The following is a 12311-nucleotide window of genomic DNA, read 5'->3' as shown; positions in this document are numbered from 1 at the left end:
TCTCCACCTACACGCCGTGGGCAGCCAGGGGGTCACCATGTCCCAGGAGGAATCCGAGATGCGCTGGCTCCGACCGGGGCCGGCCTCGTCCTCCAGGGCTTTGCAACAGCTCCCAGGAAAATCTTTTCTGGGATTTTTCCCGGAAGCGAGACTGAAAGGCTTGTACTGGTCCCATGCAGCTCCTGTACTGGTCTCCTATTGGCCTGTGCTGATCTTTAATGTTCCCTTACTGGTCCCGGTCTGTTACGTACCGGTGTGTACTGGTCCCATCCTGCTTCCATATGGGTCCTTACTGCTCTCATCCTGATTCCATACTGGTCCTGCAATGGCCCACTCCTGGTCCAGTACTGGTCCCACACTGGCCTGTACTGGTCACATTCTGCTCCTGCAGTCACCCACAGTGCTCTCATACTGGCCCAGTGCTTGCCTGTAGTGGCCTATACAGCTCCTTACTGGTTCCCATACTGGTCCAGTACAATCCAGCACTGGCTCATGCAGGGCTCTGCTGGCCCCATGCTGCTGCCATACTGCTCCACAGTGTTTGTACAGTGCTCACACTAGCCCTCACACAGGGCTGTACTGGCCTGCACTGGTCCCACACTGGTGTGTGCTGTTCTGTACTGGCTCAAACTGGTTTGTACTGGCCTGTGTTTGTCTGCACTGGCCCATCATGTTCCAGCAGCAGTCCCATAAAGGTCCTGCATTTGCTTGGCTTGGTCTCTACTGGTCCCACACTGCCCTGTACTGGTCCTACATCAGTCCAATACTGGTCAAGTACTGGTCCCATCCTGTTGCCATCTTGTTACAAAGGTTTTGTACCTTCTCAGTGATATCTCAAGGGCAGCTCCTCACAGCACTGACTCCTTCTCCTCTGCACAGCCAACAAACTCCATCTCACACATCTCAACCAACCAACCTGCTCTTTTATAATACCCCTCTTAATTGGATCCAGCTGTGGCCTATTAAGAGGAGGCTTGTTCTTAATGCTTGATAATTAGCACAGCTGTAACTCCTTAGGGGCCAGATTACCTTCACCACTGTCTCTATTCTCCTACCTTTTATCTAACCACACCATCCTGGTGTCATACTGGTCCCATGCTAGCCCTACTGGCTGCATACTGGTCCTGTGCTGGTCTAGTACCAATCCCTTCCTGTCTCCATACTGGTTTAATACCAGCCCTTTTAATCATTTTGGAAGCAACTGAGCCATTTGGAGTGGGATTTGAATAATTTTGGAGCTGCTCCATTTTTAGGAGTCATTGAAAAATTTTGAGTAATTGTGTAAGTTTGAGTGATTACTCAGAGCTTGAAGCAGGTTCCCTACAGGAAAAGAGTTTGGTCTTTGGGACCTTTTCCTCTTTTTTCCCTGTTATGTTTTAATCCCAGAACTGATAGATGAACAGAAGGAATTTGAAGTCAGCACCTGGAAATTCACTCTGGAAGAGATAATTCCCATTGCTGCGCAGTACAGTGAGACCAGAGAGGTAAATCCAATGTGATCAATGCATCTTTCCCTTCACCTGTGTAAAATTTGAGGTGGTTTTGGGGATTTTCCCAGTTCCAGTATCTCATGCTGCTCATTCAAAGGGCCTGGCAATTTAGGCTGACGAATTCCCACATCCTAGAGAGCTGCAATGTTCCTGTTTAATCCCAAAAATCACCCAAAAGAAAGACTCCAGAGGAGATTTAGGTGTAAAATTGTGGATTATTTCAGAAAGCACCAACTGCACCTAGAGCAATCCCAAAGGTACCTGCAGGCAGGTGGCACACACAGGTGTGATGGAGCTGGGCGGGATCAGGCCAGGAATCAGATGCTGCTTTTGTGGTTTACAGCAGGATTTCTCCTCTGATCCCAATTCCCAGTGTTGTGGTGGTGCCAGGTGTGCTGGTGGTGGGTCTGGGACCCTCAAACTGGGATCTGGGACCCCTCAACTGGGTCTCAGCCCTTTAAACTCTTGTCCCAACTAGGGGCTCATTCCCCAGGTGCAAATTCCCACAGCAAAGCAAAGGATTTTTATTTTTCATTCCAGATACTCAGGGAGGAGATGGGAGTTCCTTGCAAAAGGCCCATCCCAGATGGAGCAGCAGAACTGACACTGGTTTGGAGTAGGGGCTCAACAGGTCAGTGGGCACAACCCCCACTTTTGTTGGTTATAAAGTGGCTGGTTTTGCATCGAGTGCAAAACTTGAGGGTTTTGAGGGTGGCACCCTGAAAAAACTGGAGGGACGTGCTGGAGTGAGGCAGGGGTTTATTTGAGGGTACAAAGAGAAAAGGGGGAAGGAGACACCTCAGGATGGAATTTTGGGTCCACCTTAGAGGGGGAAGGTGAGTGGGAGGACCCTAGGATGGAGATTTGGGATCCCCAAGGTGGGCTTTGTGGGGTCTCAGGGGAGATTTGGGGATCCCAGGGTAGGTTTTGGAGGGGCCCAGGGTGGATTTTTGTGGTCCCAGAATTGATTTAGGGGGTTCCAAGATAGATTTTGGGGTCCAAAATAGATTTTGTGGGTCCCAAGATGGATTTTGGAGTCCCAGAATGCGGGGAGGTCTCAGGCATTGGTGCCTCTGGCAGATGGGAAGACTCAGTGCCAGATTTTACAGTCCCCTCAGCAGAGGGGCCTTTGGGGTTTGAGGATTCCCAGGGTGGACTTTGGAGTTTCACAGTGAGTTTCGCTCTCCCTGGGATTGATTTGGGCATCTCAGGTTGGGTTTTGGGATTCTGGAGTAGATTTTTGTAGGTCCCAGGTTGGATTTTGGGGGTTCTAGGATGGGTTTTCAGGGTCCCGGGATGGATTTTAGGGTTCCAGCACCCGCAGTGCGAAGTCCAGGGCGGGGGCACTGTGGGTCAGACACCCCATGGACACCACGTCGATGTGGGGCCCCAAGAACTGGGGGAGGGTCTCCAAAACGATGCCCCCACTGGCCTCCACCATCACCCTGGGGTGTGCAGCCTTGACCAGCGCCGCTGCCGCGTGCAGCTCCTGGGGGGGACACCCCGTGAGCAGGGAGCACGCCCTCCCCAAAATTTGGGGACCCACGGGACATCAGGATGTACAATGCATGGGGGTTGTGCAGAATTCTCCCCCAAAATGGGGGTCTCACTACCCAAATCTGTCCAGTTTGGGTCCCCCCACAAGAAACCACCAATTCAGGCATTACTCCACCCACAGAGCTCCAAAATTGGAGTGTTCAACCCCAAATCCTCCACATCAAGGGTCATCCCCCTTAACCAGAAACCCAATAAAAATTGGGGTTTCCCACCCAACATCTGCTCACTTGGGGGCTCCACCCACCAGTGACCTCCAGAACAACCCTAAATTAGGGCTTTCCAACCCACTGACCACCCAAATTGGGGTCCCTCCACATAGAACCCTCCAAAATTGTGGCCCCCTACCCAACCCCTCCAATCCAGGCATTTGCCCACCCATTGAGCCCCAAATTGTGGTACCCCCACCTAAACTCCCCAAGTCAAGGGTGCCTCTACCCAGAAACCCCCCAAACTGGGATTACCCAACTCTCTGACCCCCCACAATTGGGATTGCCCCTCGTATCTTCGGGGTTGCCCCGCATTTACAGCGGATTCACATTTTACTTGTGCAGCCTCATCCCTGGGTGTCCCCAATTTTTGCCGCTCCCCTCAATTTTGGGAGCTCAGCTAGGGAGAGCAGAATCTGGATCTGTGTGGTTCCCCCCCACTTTTTGAAGTCTTCAACCCATTTCACTGCTCTGCCTCCCATTTTAAAGGGTCCAGACCCCCATTTTGGGGTCCAGCTTCACACCTGCCAGTCGTCCTCCCATTCTTGGGGGCCCCTGCCAGATTTTGGAAATTCACCTGGTGGGGGCAGAGGTCAAATCTATGGCACTACCACCTCACTTTTTGGGAGATCTGTGCCCCGTTTTTGGCGTTTATTCCCTTTTTGAAAGTCCAACCCCCCTTTGTTGGGGTCCCACGATTATTGACCCTGCTCCAATTTTGGGGCTCACCTGTGGGGCCAGGTTGTCCAGCAGGATGATGTCAGCCCCAGCCCCCGCAGCCGCCAGCGCCTCCTCCACCCTCGAGCACTCGACCTCCAACCGGCGGGTGAAGCCCCCGGCCTGGCGCACCCCCAAAATCATCTGGGGAACAGGGGGGTCAGGGGGAGCCCCAGATCGACGCCCAATCCCTCAGACCCATATGGGGTGGGGTAAAATGGGGGCTGTCCCCAGGTGTTGACTCAAAATTAGGGTCCCCCCATCACCCCTCCCCACGCTGATCTCCACAAATTGGGGTCCTCTCCACAGAGCCCCCCAATTCAAGGGTGTCCCCCGATCCCAAAATTGGGGTGGCCTCACCTACAAACACCCAGATTTAGAGTTACCCAACACACCATCCCCCACAGTTTAGGGGTTACCTCCAATTTCCCTCCCAAACTGGGACCCACCCCCTGCACAATCCAGGGATCCTCCCCCATCCATCCATGCCCAGAATACCCCAATCCAGGAGTTTGTCCCAAAATTAGTACCCCCTTCAAGTATTGGTGCTTCCCCACCACCCTTGAAATTTGGGGTACCCCAAACCATCACTCCTCACAAAATTGAGCCCCCTCCACCAAAACCCCCTCATTTACTCCTAATCTCATCTTCCCCCCCATCCCACACCCCCAAAACTGGGGTTGTCACGCCTGCCACCCAAAAACCGCCAATTCAAGGCTCCCCCCACCAATCTCCCCCCCAAACTGGGCTCCTGACCCCCAAATCTCCCGGTTTCTCCACCTAGCACCCCACAATCCAGGGGTCTTGCCGCCATTACTGCCCAAATTCTGGAGCCCCCCCACAACCAGAACCCCCCCAATTCAAGCCCCCGCCCATTATCCCCCCGAGTTCAGTGTCCCCACCTGCTCGAGCCCCCCCGCTGCCGCCGCCAGCGCTCGGTGATTGTCCTTGAGCAGGATGAGGTCCCCCAAACCTCCCCGGTGGGGGTCGGCGCCCCCCACCCCCAGCGCGTATTTCTCCGCCAGGCGGAAACCCGGCGTGGTTTTTCGGGTGCCAGCCACGACCCCCGCCCAGCCCTGAGCCCGGGCCACCCCCACGGCCCTCGCGGCCATCGAGGCCACCCCGCTGCAGCGCCCCAGAATATTGAGCGCCACCCTCTCCCCCCCCAGCACCCCCGCGGCCGGACCCTCCACCTCGGCCACCACCGCCCGCCCGGGGGGCAGCGCCGCCCCCTCGGGCACCCTCCAGGTGACCCGGCACCCCGACACCCCGAAAACGGCCTCAGCGAAGGGGGCCCCCGCCAGGACGCCCCCCGGGCCCCCCCCGGCCTTGCTGAGCAGCTCGGCGCGGGTCGCGGTGTCCCCCGCGGCCGCCCCCGCCGCGTCCGGCCAGGGCGCGTCCTCGTCCAGCCAGGCGCGGGCCAGCGAGCGCAGGCGGTGCGGGGGCGGCGCGGGGGCCCAGCCCCGGCCGGGGGGCGAGCGGGCCATGCTCGGGGGGCCTGGGCAGAGAGAGAGGGAAGTTACTCGGGGCCCGCGGGGGGGGATTTGGGGTCATGGCAGGGGTCTTGGAGGGGCTGCTGGGGTCCCTGGAGGGTCCCTGAGAAGGTATTGGGGTCGGCGGTGGGATTTGCAGGGAGATATTTGGGTCTAGAGGTGATCTGGAGGTTATTGAGGTGCTGAAGGGGGAAATTGAGGTGGTCTTTGTGGGGATACGGGGGTCCCTGGGGGAGTTTTGAGGAGATGCTGGGGGGCCTGAGGGTCCCAGGAGGGTCCTTGAGGGGATGCTGGGGACCAGGGAGGATTTTCAGGGATATATTTGGGTCTGGAGGTGATCTGGAGGTTATTGAGGTGCTGAAGGGGGAAATTGAGGTGGTCTTGAGGGGGCTTGGGGGATATTGGGATCTTTGGGGGAATTTCAGGAGGGGGCCTGGTGGCTCCTTAGTAGGATTTTTGGGGGGGATCTACAGGGCTTTTGAGGGTCTCAGGAGGGTCCGTGAGGAGACACTGGGGTTGATTGGGCCGTTTGGGAGGTTATTGGGTCCTGGGAAGGGGATTTTGGACGGGTCCTGCAGGGACGCTGGGCGTCCTAGGAGGGTCCTGGAGGGGATATTGGGGTCCTAAGGGGATTTTTGGAGAAGATTTTTGGGTGCAGGGGGGATTTTGGGCGTTATTGGGGTCCCGGGGTGGATTTGGGAGTCTAGGAAGGGGATCAGAAATGGGTCCCGCCCCGCCATGGGCACCCCAAATGTGGGTCCCATGCCACAAACGTGGGTGCCTCTCCCCCCTCCCCCCAGCTCGGGGGGTCCAAGGTCCGGGGTGGCCACATCACCCGCCCCTCCCCCTGCCCTTCCCAGGTCCCAGGCGGGGGAGGGCCGCCCCACTGACCTGCCGAGAGTCGGAGGCGACTGGACCCGAACTGGGGCTCGGGGGGGTTCTTACCTGGGGGGGCGTGGCCCGCCTCGCCCCAACGCCCAACCCCGGGCTGTGATTGGCTGCCCCGGGGGCCCCCACCCCCCTCCCCCCCCAAAAAAAAACCCAAACAACCCAGGCTGTTTGCGGTGGGGGAGGGGAAAATCCCTTTATTGACAATAAATGAGCGGGTGGTGGCATTGGGGGACACCTGGGTGGCGCCCCATGGGCGGGGGGGCACTTGGGGTGACACCAGAGGACAGCAGGCGATTCCCCCAACCTGCGCCCCCCAGTTCAGACCCTGCCCCACCCCCACAATGTCACGTGGGGGGGTTCCAGTGGCATCCGGGGGTGACTGACACATGGGGTGACAGGACGTGACAGCGGCAGGGGCGTTCCCGCGGTACCTGTGATAAGGAATATTGGGATGTGATAGGGCAAACGCGGCGGGGGAGGGAGGGGGTGGTGACAGTGCCAGGGGTGCGGTGGTGACAGTGCCAGGGGTGCAGTGGTGACAGTGTCAGAGGTGGAGTGGTGACAGTGCCAGGGGTGCAGTGGTGACAGTGTCAGAGGTGGAGTGGTGACAGTGCCAGGGGTGCAGTGGTGACAGTGTCAGAGGTGGAATAGTGACAGTGCCAGGGGTGGGGTGGTGACAGTGCCAGGGGTGGAGTGGTGACAGTGCCAGGGGTGCGGCGGTGACAATGCCGGGGGTGCCGTGGTGACAGTGCCATGGGTGCTCCTGGGGGCGGGGCCGGGACCGAGGGGTGGGACGAGGTTGTGCTGAGGGGAGAAGATGGAGATGGGGCAAAGAGGGGACCAGAGAGACACGGTGGGGGGTGGGACAGGGAGGAGATCGAGGTGACCAGGCCATGGTGGAGGGGACTGCAGAGGGGACATGGAGATGTAGGGAGAGGGACAAGATGGGACCCAGACATGAAGTTGGGGACATAGAGAGGCCATGGACATGGTGGCAGGGTCACAGGGATGGGGATGATAGCCAGGAGGAGATGGTCAAGGAGACAGCAGACTGTAGAAGTGACACAGAGATGGTCAATGTCACCTGGAGATGATGGTGGGGACATGGGGACAGTGGTGGGAAGAGGGATCAGATGGTTGAGGTGACCAGGAGATGGTGGGGGACATAGGGAGGGAAGAGACAAGGTCAAGGACATCTGGAGATTGTGGAGGTGACCAGGACATGGTGGTGGCACATGTGGAGGAGACAGGGAGGAGGTGGAGGAGACAGGAAGAAGGAACTGGGGACACGGAGATGAGCAGTAACATTTGGAAGGGATGGTTGGGACATGGGGAGGACATGAGGGGGGATATGGAGATGTTCAAGGTGAACAGGACATGGTGGTGGGACATGAGGAGGGGACAGGGAGGTGGTGGTGGGGACGTGGAGATGGTCAAGACCACCTGGAGATGGTCAAAGGTGCACAGGAAGGGAGAGAAAGGGGACAGGGAGGAGCTGGACCATGGACCATGAAGATGACCACAGAAGAGACCCATGAGCAGAGGACAGGATTCAGGTGGGACACGGGGCCATGGGAATGGGGGCATTGGGACACAGGGCTGTGGGGACATGGGGACATGTCCTGCCCCTCCTCTGTCTCCAGGTGGTTCCTGGCAATGAACTTGGGGGTCTTTCCCAGGAGGACGATGGGGACTGAGATCTTGAGCACCATCAGCCAATGCGTCAGCGAGAGCGGCGTCAGCTTGAGCATCATCAGGGGGCACTGGGGCACAAAGGGTGGAACCCCTGGGGCCCATCAACCCCCCCTCGCCACCAAACCAACTTCCATGGCCACCAAATCAAATAGCCACCACCCCAATGTCTATGGCCACAGACTCCCCACTCATGGCCACCAGACCCATGTTCAGCATTCTCATGGCCACCAACTCCCCTCTCCCACAGGCCACCAGACCTCATGGCCACCAGCCTTATGGCCACCAACTCCACTGCTACCAACCAACCTCTCCATGGCCACCACCCCAATCCCTATAGCCACCAAATCCCCATGGCCACAAGACTCATATCTTGACGCCCACCACACCCATGATGACCACCCTGAAGGCCATCAGCCATCTCTCCATGGCCACCATCTTGGTGGCCACCAACCCCATGGCTGCCAGCCCCATGGCCACCATCCTGGTGGCCACCATGCCCCATGTCCCTCCTGTGTCCCCCTGCTGCCCTCCTACAGGCAGGGTGTCGATGGGGAGGATGACAAAGAGCAGAACATGGAGAGGCAGATGCAGCCCATCAGCCAGATGTTCATCCAGGGTGGCATCCAGGCCAGCGATTGGTTCTCTGTCAGACTCTGGGGAACGTGGGGACATTGGGGGATCACCATGAGGAAAGATATTGGGAGGTCATCATGGCGGGGGGACATGGTGGGAACAGAGCATGGAGGCCATCAGCCAGAAGTTTACCCAGGGCAGCAACAGGTTGGGAGGAACATTTGGGGCATGAAGGGGTCACTCTGGCGGGGACAGGGGGATGAGGGGCACCACGAGGACACAGGGAGACACAGGGTATGGACACAGGGGACTTGGTGGCTAGAGACTGGGCCAGGATTGGTTCTCCAAGAGGCTGAGGGGTACATCAGGGACATCTGGAGGTCACCATGGGGGTAAGACACACAGCAGGACATGGACAGGGGATGGAGGATGGGGGAGGGGGGTTGCATCACCATGGGGAAGGACAGAGGGTGACATATTTGAGGACACATTGAGGGGGCATGGCTGTATCATGAAAGGAATGGTGATGATGGTGATGATGATGATGGAGTTGGGTGATGAAGATGGTGGTGGTGATGATGAAGACCAAGGTGTGGATGGTAGTAATGATGATGATGGAGACAGTGCTGGTGATGATGATAATGATGATAATGATGATGGTGTTGTCAGTGTCATGGTGATGGTGTTGATTGCTGACTGGTGATGATGGTGTTAGTGATGAAGATGATGATATGTGTGATGGGGTGGTAACAGTGCTGATGGTGGTGGGTAGTGATGATGGTGTTTGTTGGTGTTGATTGGGGTTGCTGGTGAAGATGATGTGGGTGATGAAGATGACAAAGATGATGGTGATGATTGCATTGATGATGAAGGTAAAGGTGTGGGTGATGAAAATAAAGGTGTTGATGATGAAGATGATGGTGAGGGTGATGAAAATGATAGAGGCCATGATGGTGTTACTGGTGTCATGGTGACAGTGTCAACGGTGTTGGATGAGAATATTAGTGTTGGATTTCACCATAGTGCGGGTGATGGCCTGAGTGATGAAGATGAGATATGTGGTGATGATGATGATGATGATGGTACTATGAGTAGTGTCATGGTCATGGTGTCAGTGGTGTGGATGATAAAGATGAAGGTGATGATGAAGAAGATGACAGTGATGATGGTGCTGCTGGTTTTGTGGTGACAGTGATAGAGGTGGATGGCACTGCGTGATGATGATGGAGGTGTGGGTGATGAAGATTATGAGGTTATGGGGGATTAAGTTGATGGTGGGGATGGTTGTGGTGATGAAGATGATTGTGTTGATGAAGGCCACCCCTGCTACTTTTTGAGGGCATTTCACATCTCGATGGGGACCAGCACTGACAGCACCTTGGAACTGGAGCCTCAAAGATGTTGCAGTCCAGACCCTCAAAGACCACGTTGTGCTCTGGGACCTGCAGGAAGTGGGGCTGGAGGGGGTCACCAGGGAATCACCAGGCAGGAACACTTAGGGGACACCTTGGGGACATCCAGGGAGGACCCTAGAGGGCTGGGGATACTCCACTGGTGTTGGGATTAAGGAGCAGCAGTCGCCCGTGCCAAGCACTGTCACCACAGGAGGACTTTGCCATGAGACAAGCGCAGAATGGAGCACCCCAAGATAAGGTCAAAGTGGGACAATTGTCCTGGGGTCATCTCCGACCCTGGCGGAGGTAAACGAAGCCAGGAGAGCAGAATGGATCCCTAGTGGTGGACAAGGAAATCCAATGCAGTACCAGTGCTGGAATCCACTCAGACTGGGTCAAAGGGAATTCCAGAGGGGCAGATGGTGACCACCGACTCACGGCCACCCAACCCAGAAACTTCCAGCTGAAGAGAAGAGACAGCCTGAGCTGGGAGTAATTAGCACCCAAGGCCAGGGAATTGTTGAACCTGTGGCACTGGAGAGCTGTGTAGCCCATGAGCACCAATTCCTTAGTTTGCTAAGAGTTGGATAAATGGACAAACAGAGAAAAGTTCAAGAAAAGTTCAGAATGAACTCAGGACCCCCCCACCACGGAGAAGCTCTGGGGGAGCAAGGATCAACAGGATGCTGCTGGATCCATGGCTGGTGCCGACCTTCTGACTGATCTCCCTCCCTGCCTTCTCCCTTTCTCGCCCTCCCATTTTATTGTTCAGTAAATTCCATGCTCTTGACTTGGGCGCATGGTCCCATTTGCCCCTGAATTTGGGCAGAGGCACCTCAAGAATGGGATCTGAACAGCTGGAGATCCTTTCATTGACCTTAACCCCCTCATTCCCAACACCCATGAGCCCAGGAGTGCTGATCCTTGGGCAGGGAAGCACTGTCACTCCCAGACAGACCAGAGGATCCAGGACTCCAGGCTTCTGTCCATGATCCACTCCTGCCCTGACCCCAACCTCTGCTCCCTGGGGATGCACTGGGGATGCCCCAGAGCCCTGGGCAGAACCTGTCCCCAAACCCTGGGGACCCCAGAGGTGGCTCTGGGTGCCCCTTGTCCCTCCCAGCTGTGGGGGGACATTCCAGGGTGTCCCAACCTGCCCTGCCCAGGACACCAGGTTGGTGGGAAGGAAAAGGGACGCCTGGGATCCCCCAGAGTCACTCTGTTCATGGTGGGGGAGAAACTGGAGACTCCCAGGGCTGAGAGGGGGGGCACAGAACACACAAGGACACGGGAACACACACATGGACATGGGAACACACACAGGGACATGGAACATGCACAGGGACATGGGAGCACACACAGGGACATGGGAGCACACACAGGGACATGGAACATGCACAGGGACATGGGAACACACACATGGACATGGGAACACACACAGGGACATGGAACACACACAGGGACATAGAACACACACAGAGACGTGGGAACACACACATGGACATGGGAACACACACAGGGACATGGGAGCACACACATCGATATGAGAAAACACACATGAATACACAGAGTTGCTTTGCTGAAGGGGTTTATTGATTGTTGCAGGGAAATTCCTAGGGCTCCCAGGGCATCAGGGGGGTTATCCAGGGATGATCATCTCCTCATGCCACTGGAGAAGGACAGGACGCCAGTGTCACTACCAGTTCCAGACCTGAAAGGCAGAGCCCAAATGGTGACCAGCTGTGTCCACAGGGACATGAGAGGTCCCTTGTTCCCATCCCTCCCTCTGCAGGGACCTGCAGCAGGAGAAGGGATTTGGAGCCCCTGATATAGCTGGGACAGGACTTGGCTCCTGAGATGCCAGAGCCCCGCAGCCTGGAATATCCCAAAACCTCCCAGAGCCCTCCCTGCTCCCACAGGGACACTGGGTGTCCCCAGAGCCCCCCAGTGCAAGGAAAGCCTTGGGGACAGCTCTGTCCACCTGAGCCCAGGACACAGATCAGGGACAGCCTCTGCCATCCCCAAGCTCTGCCCACCCCAGAGGGCTCAGGGATTCACCCTGGTCCCCGAGGATCTTTTGTGGGGCTGGAGACCCCCCCGGATTGCTCACCGGGGCATCCAGAGGGGCAGCCGGACATCATTCCTGCAGAAGCTCCACCTGCTCCGCCAGGGAGAAATGTTGGGTTAGAGCCACACTGGAGGATACTGGGGCATGTTGGGAGATACTGGGGCAAGCTGGGGTGTACTGGGGCAAAGAGGGGTGCCCTGGGATGCACTGGGGTGCCCTGGAGTGTC

At 56.9% G+C, this 12311-nt stretch overlaps 2 protein-coding genes across 2 annotated transcripts; one reads left to right on the top strand and one right to left on the bottom strand.

Moving 5' to 3' along the window:
* Positions 1–1685: 1685 nt before the first annotated feature.
* Positions 1686–6400, bottom strand: QPRT (quinolinate phosphoribosyltransferase). The gene is made up of 4 exons (XM_064400768.1): positions 6355–6400; positions 4873–5468; positions 3983–4114; positions 1686–2979 (listed from the first exon to the last, which is right to left on the bottom strand). Exons 2-4 carry the CDS (start codon positions 5455–5457, stop codon positions 2794–2796), a joined length of 903 nt encoding a protein of 300 aa, XP_064256838.1. The 5' UTR covers positions 5458–5468; positions 6355–6400; the 3' UTR covers positions 1686–2793.
* Positions 6401–7155: 755 nt separating this feature from the next.
* On the top strand, positions 7156–11596 carry LOC135287377 (uncharacterized). Its single transcript, XM_064400735.1, has 2 exons — positions 7156–7910; positions 7998–11596. The coding sequence occupies exons 1-2, from the start codon at positions 7672–7674 to the stop codon at positions 9016–9018; spliced, it is 1260 nt and encodes a 419-aa protein (XP_064256805.1). The 5' UTR covers positions 7156–7671; the 3' UTR covers positions 9019–11596.
* Positions 11597–12311: the final 715 nt, after the last annotated feature.

This window comes from Passer domesticus, chromosome 29 (genome assembly GCF_036417665.1).
Source record: "Passer domesticus isolate bPasDom1 chromosome 29, bPasDom1.hap1, whole genome shotgun sequence".
Taxonomy (NCBI): domain Eukaryota; kingdom Metazoa; phylum Chordata; class Aves; order Passeriformes; family Passeridae; genus Passer; species Passer domesticus.
Note: the sequence above shows the minus strand (reverse complement) of the source record. Positions and strands in the feature narration are given on the sequence as shown.

Excerpts from the sequence above, each read along its gene's own strand:
- LOC135287377 (XM_064400735.1), top strand. The coding sequence starts at position 7,672 with ATGGTTGGGACATGGGGAGGACATGAGGGGGGATATGGAGATGTTCAA. Across the intron at positions 7,911-7,997 it reads GAGCAGAGGACAGGATTCAG|GTGGTTCCTGGCAATGAACT; the intron begins GTGGGACACGGG and ends CTCTGTCTCCAG.
- QPRT (XM_064400768.1), bottom strand. The coding sequence starts at position 5,457 with ATGGCCCGCTCGCCCCCCGGCCGGGGCTGGGCCCCCGCGCCGCCCCCG. Across the intron at positions 4,115-4,872 it reads CAGCGGGGGGGCTCGAGCAG|ATGATTTTGGGGGTGCGCCA; the intron begins GTGGGGACACTG and ends CCTGTTCCCCAG. Across the intron at positions 2,980-3,982 it reads TGGACAACCTGGCCCCACAG|GAGCTGCACGCGGCAGCGGC; the intron begins GTGAGCCCCAAA and ends TGTCCCCCCCAG.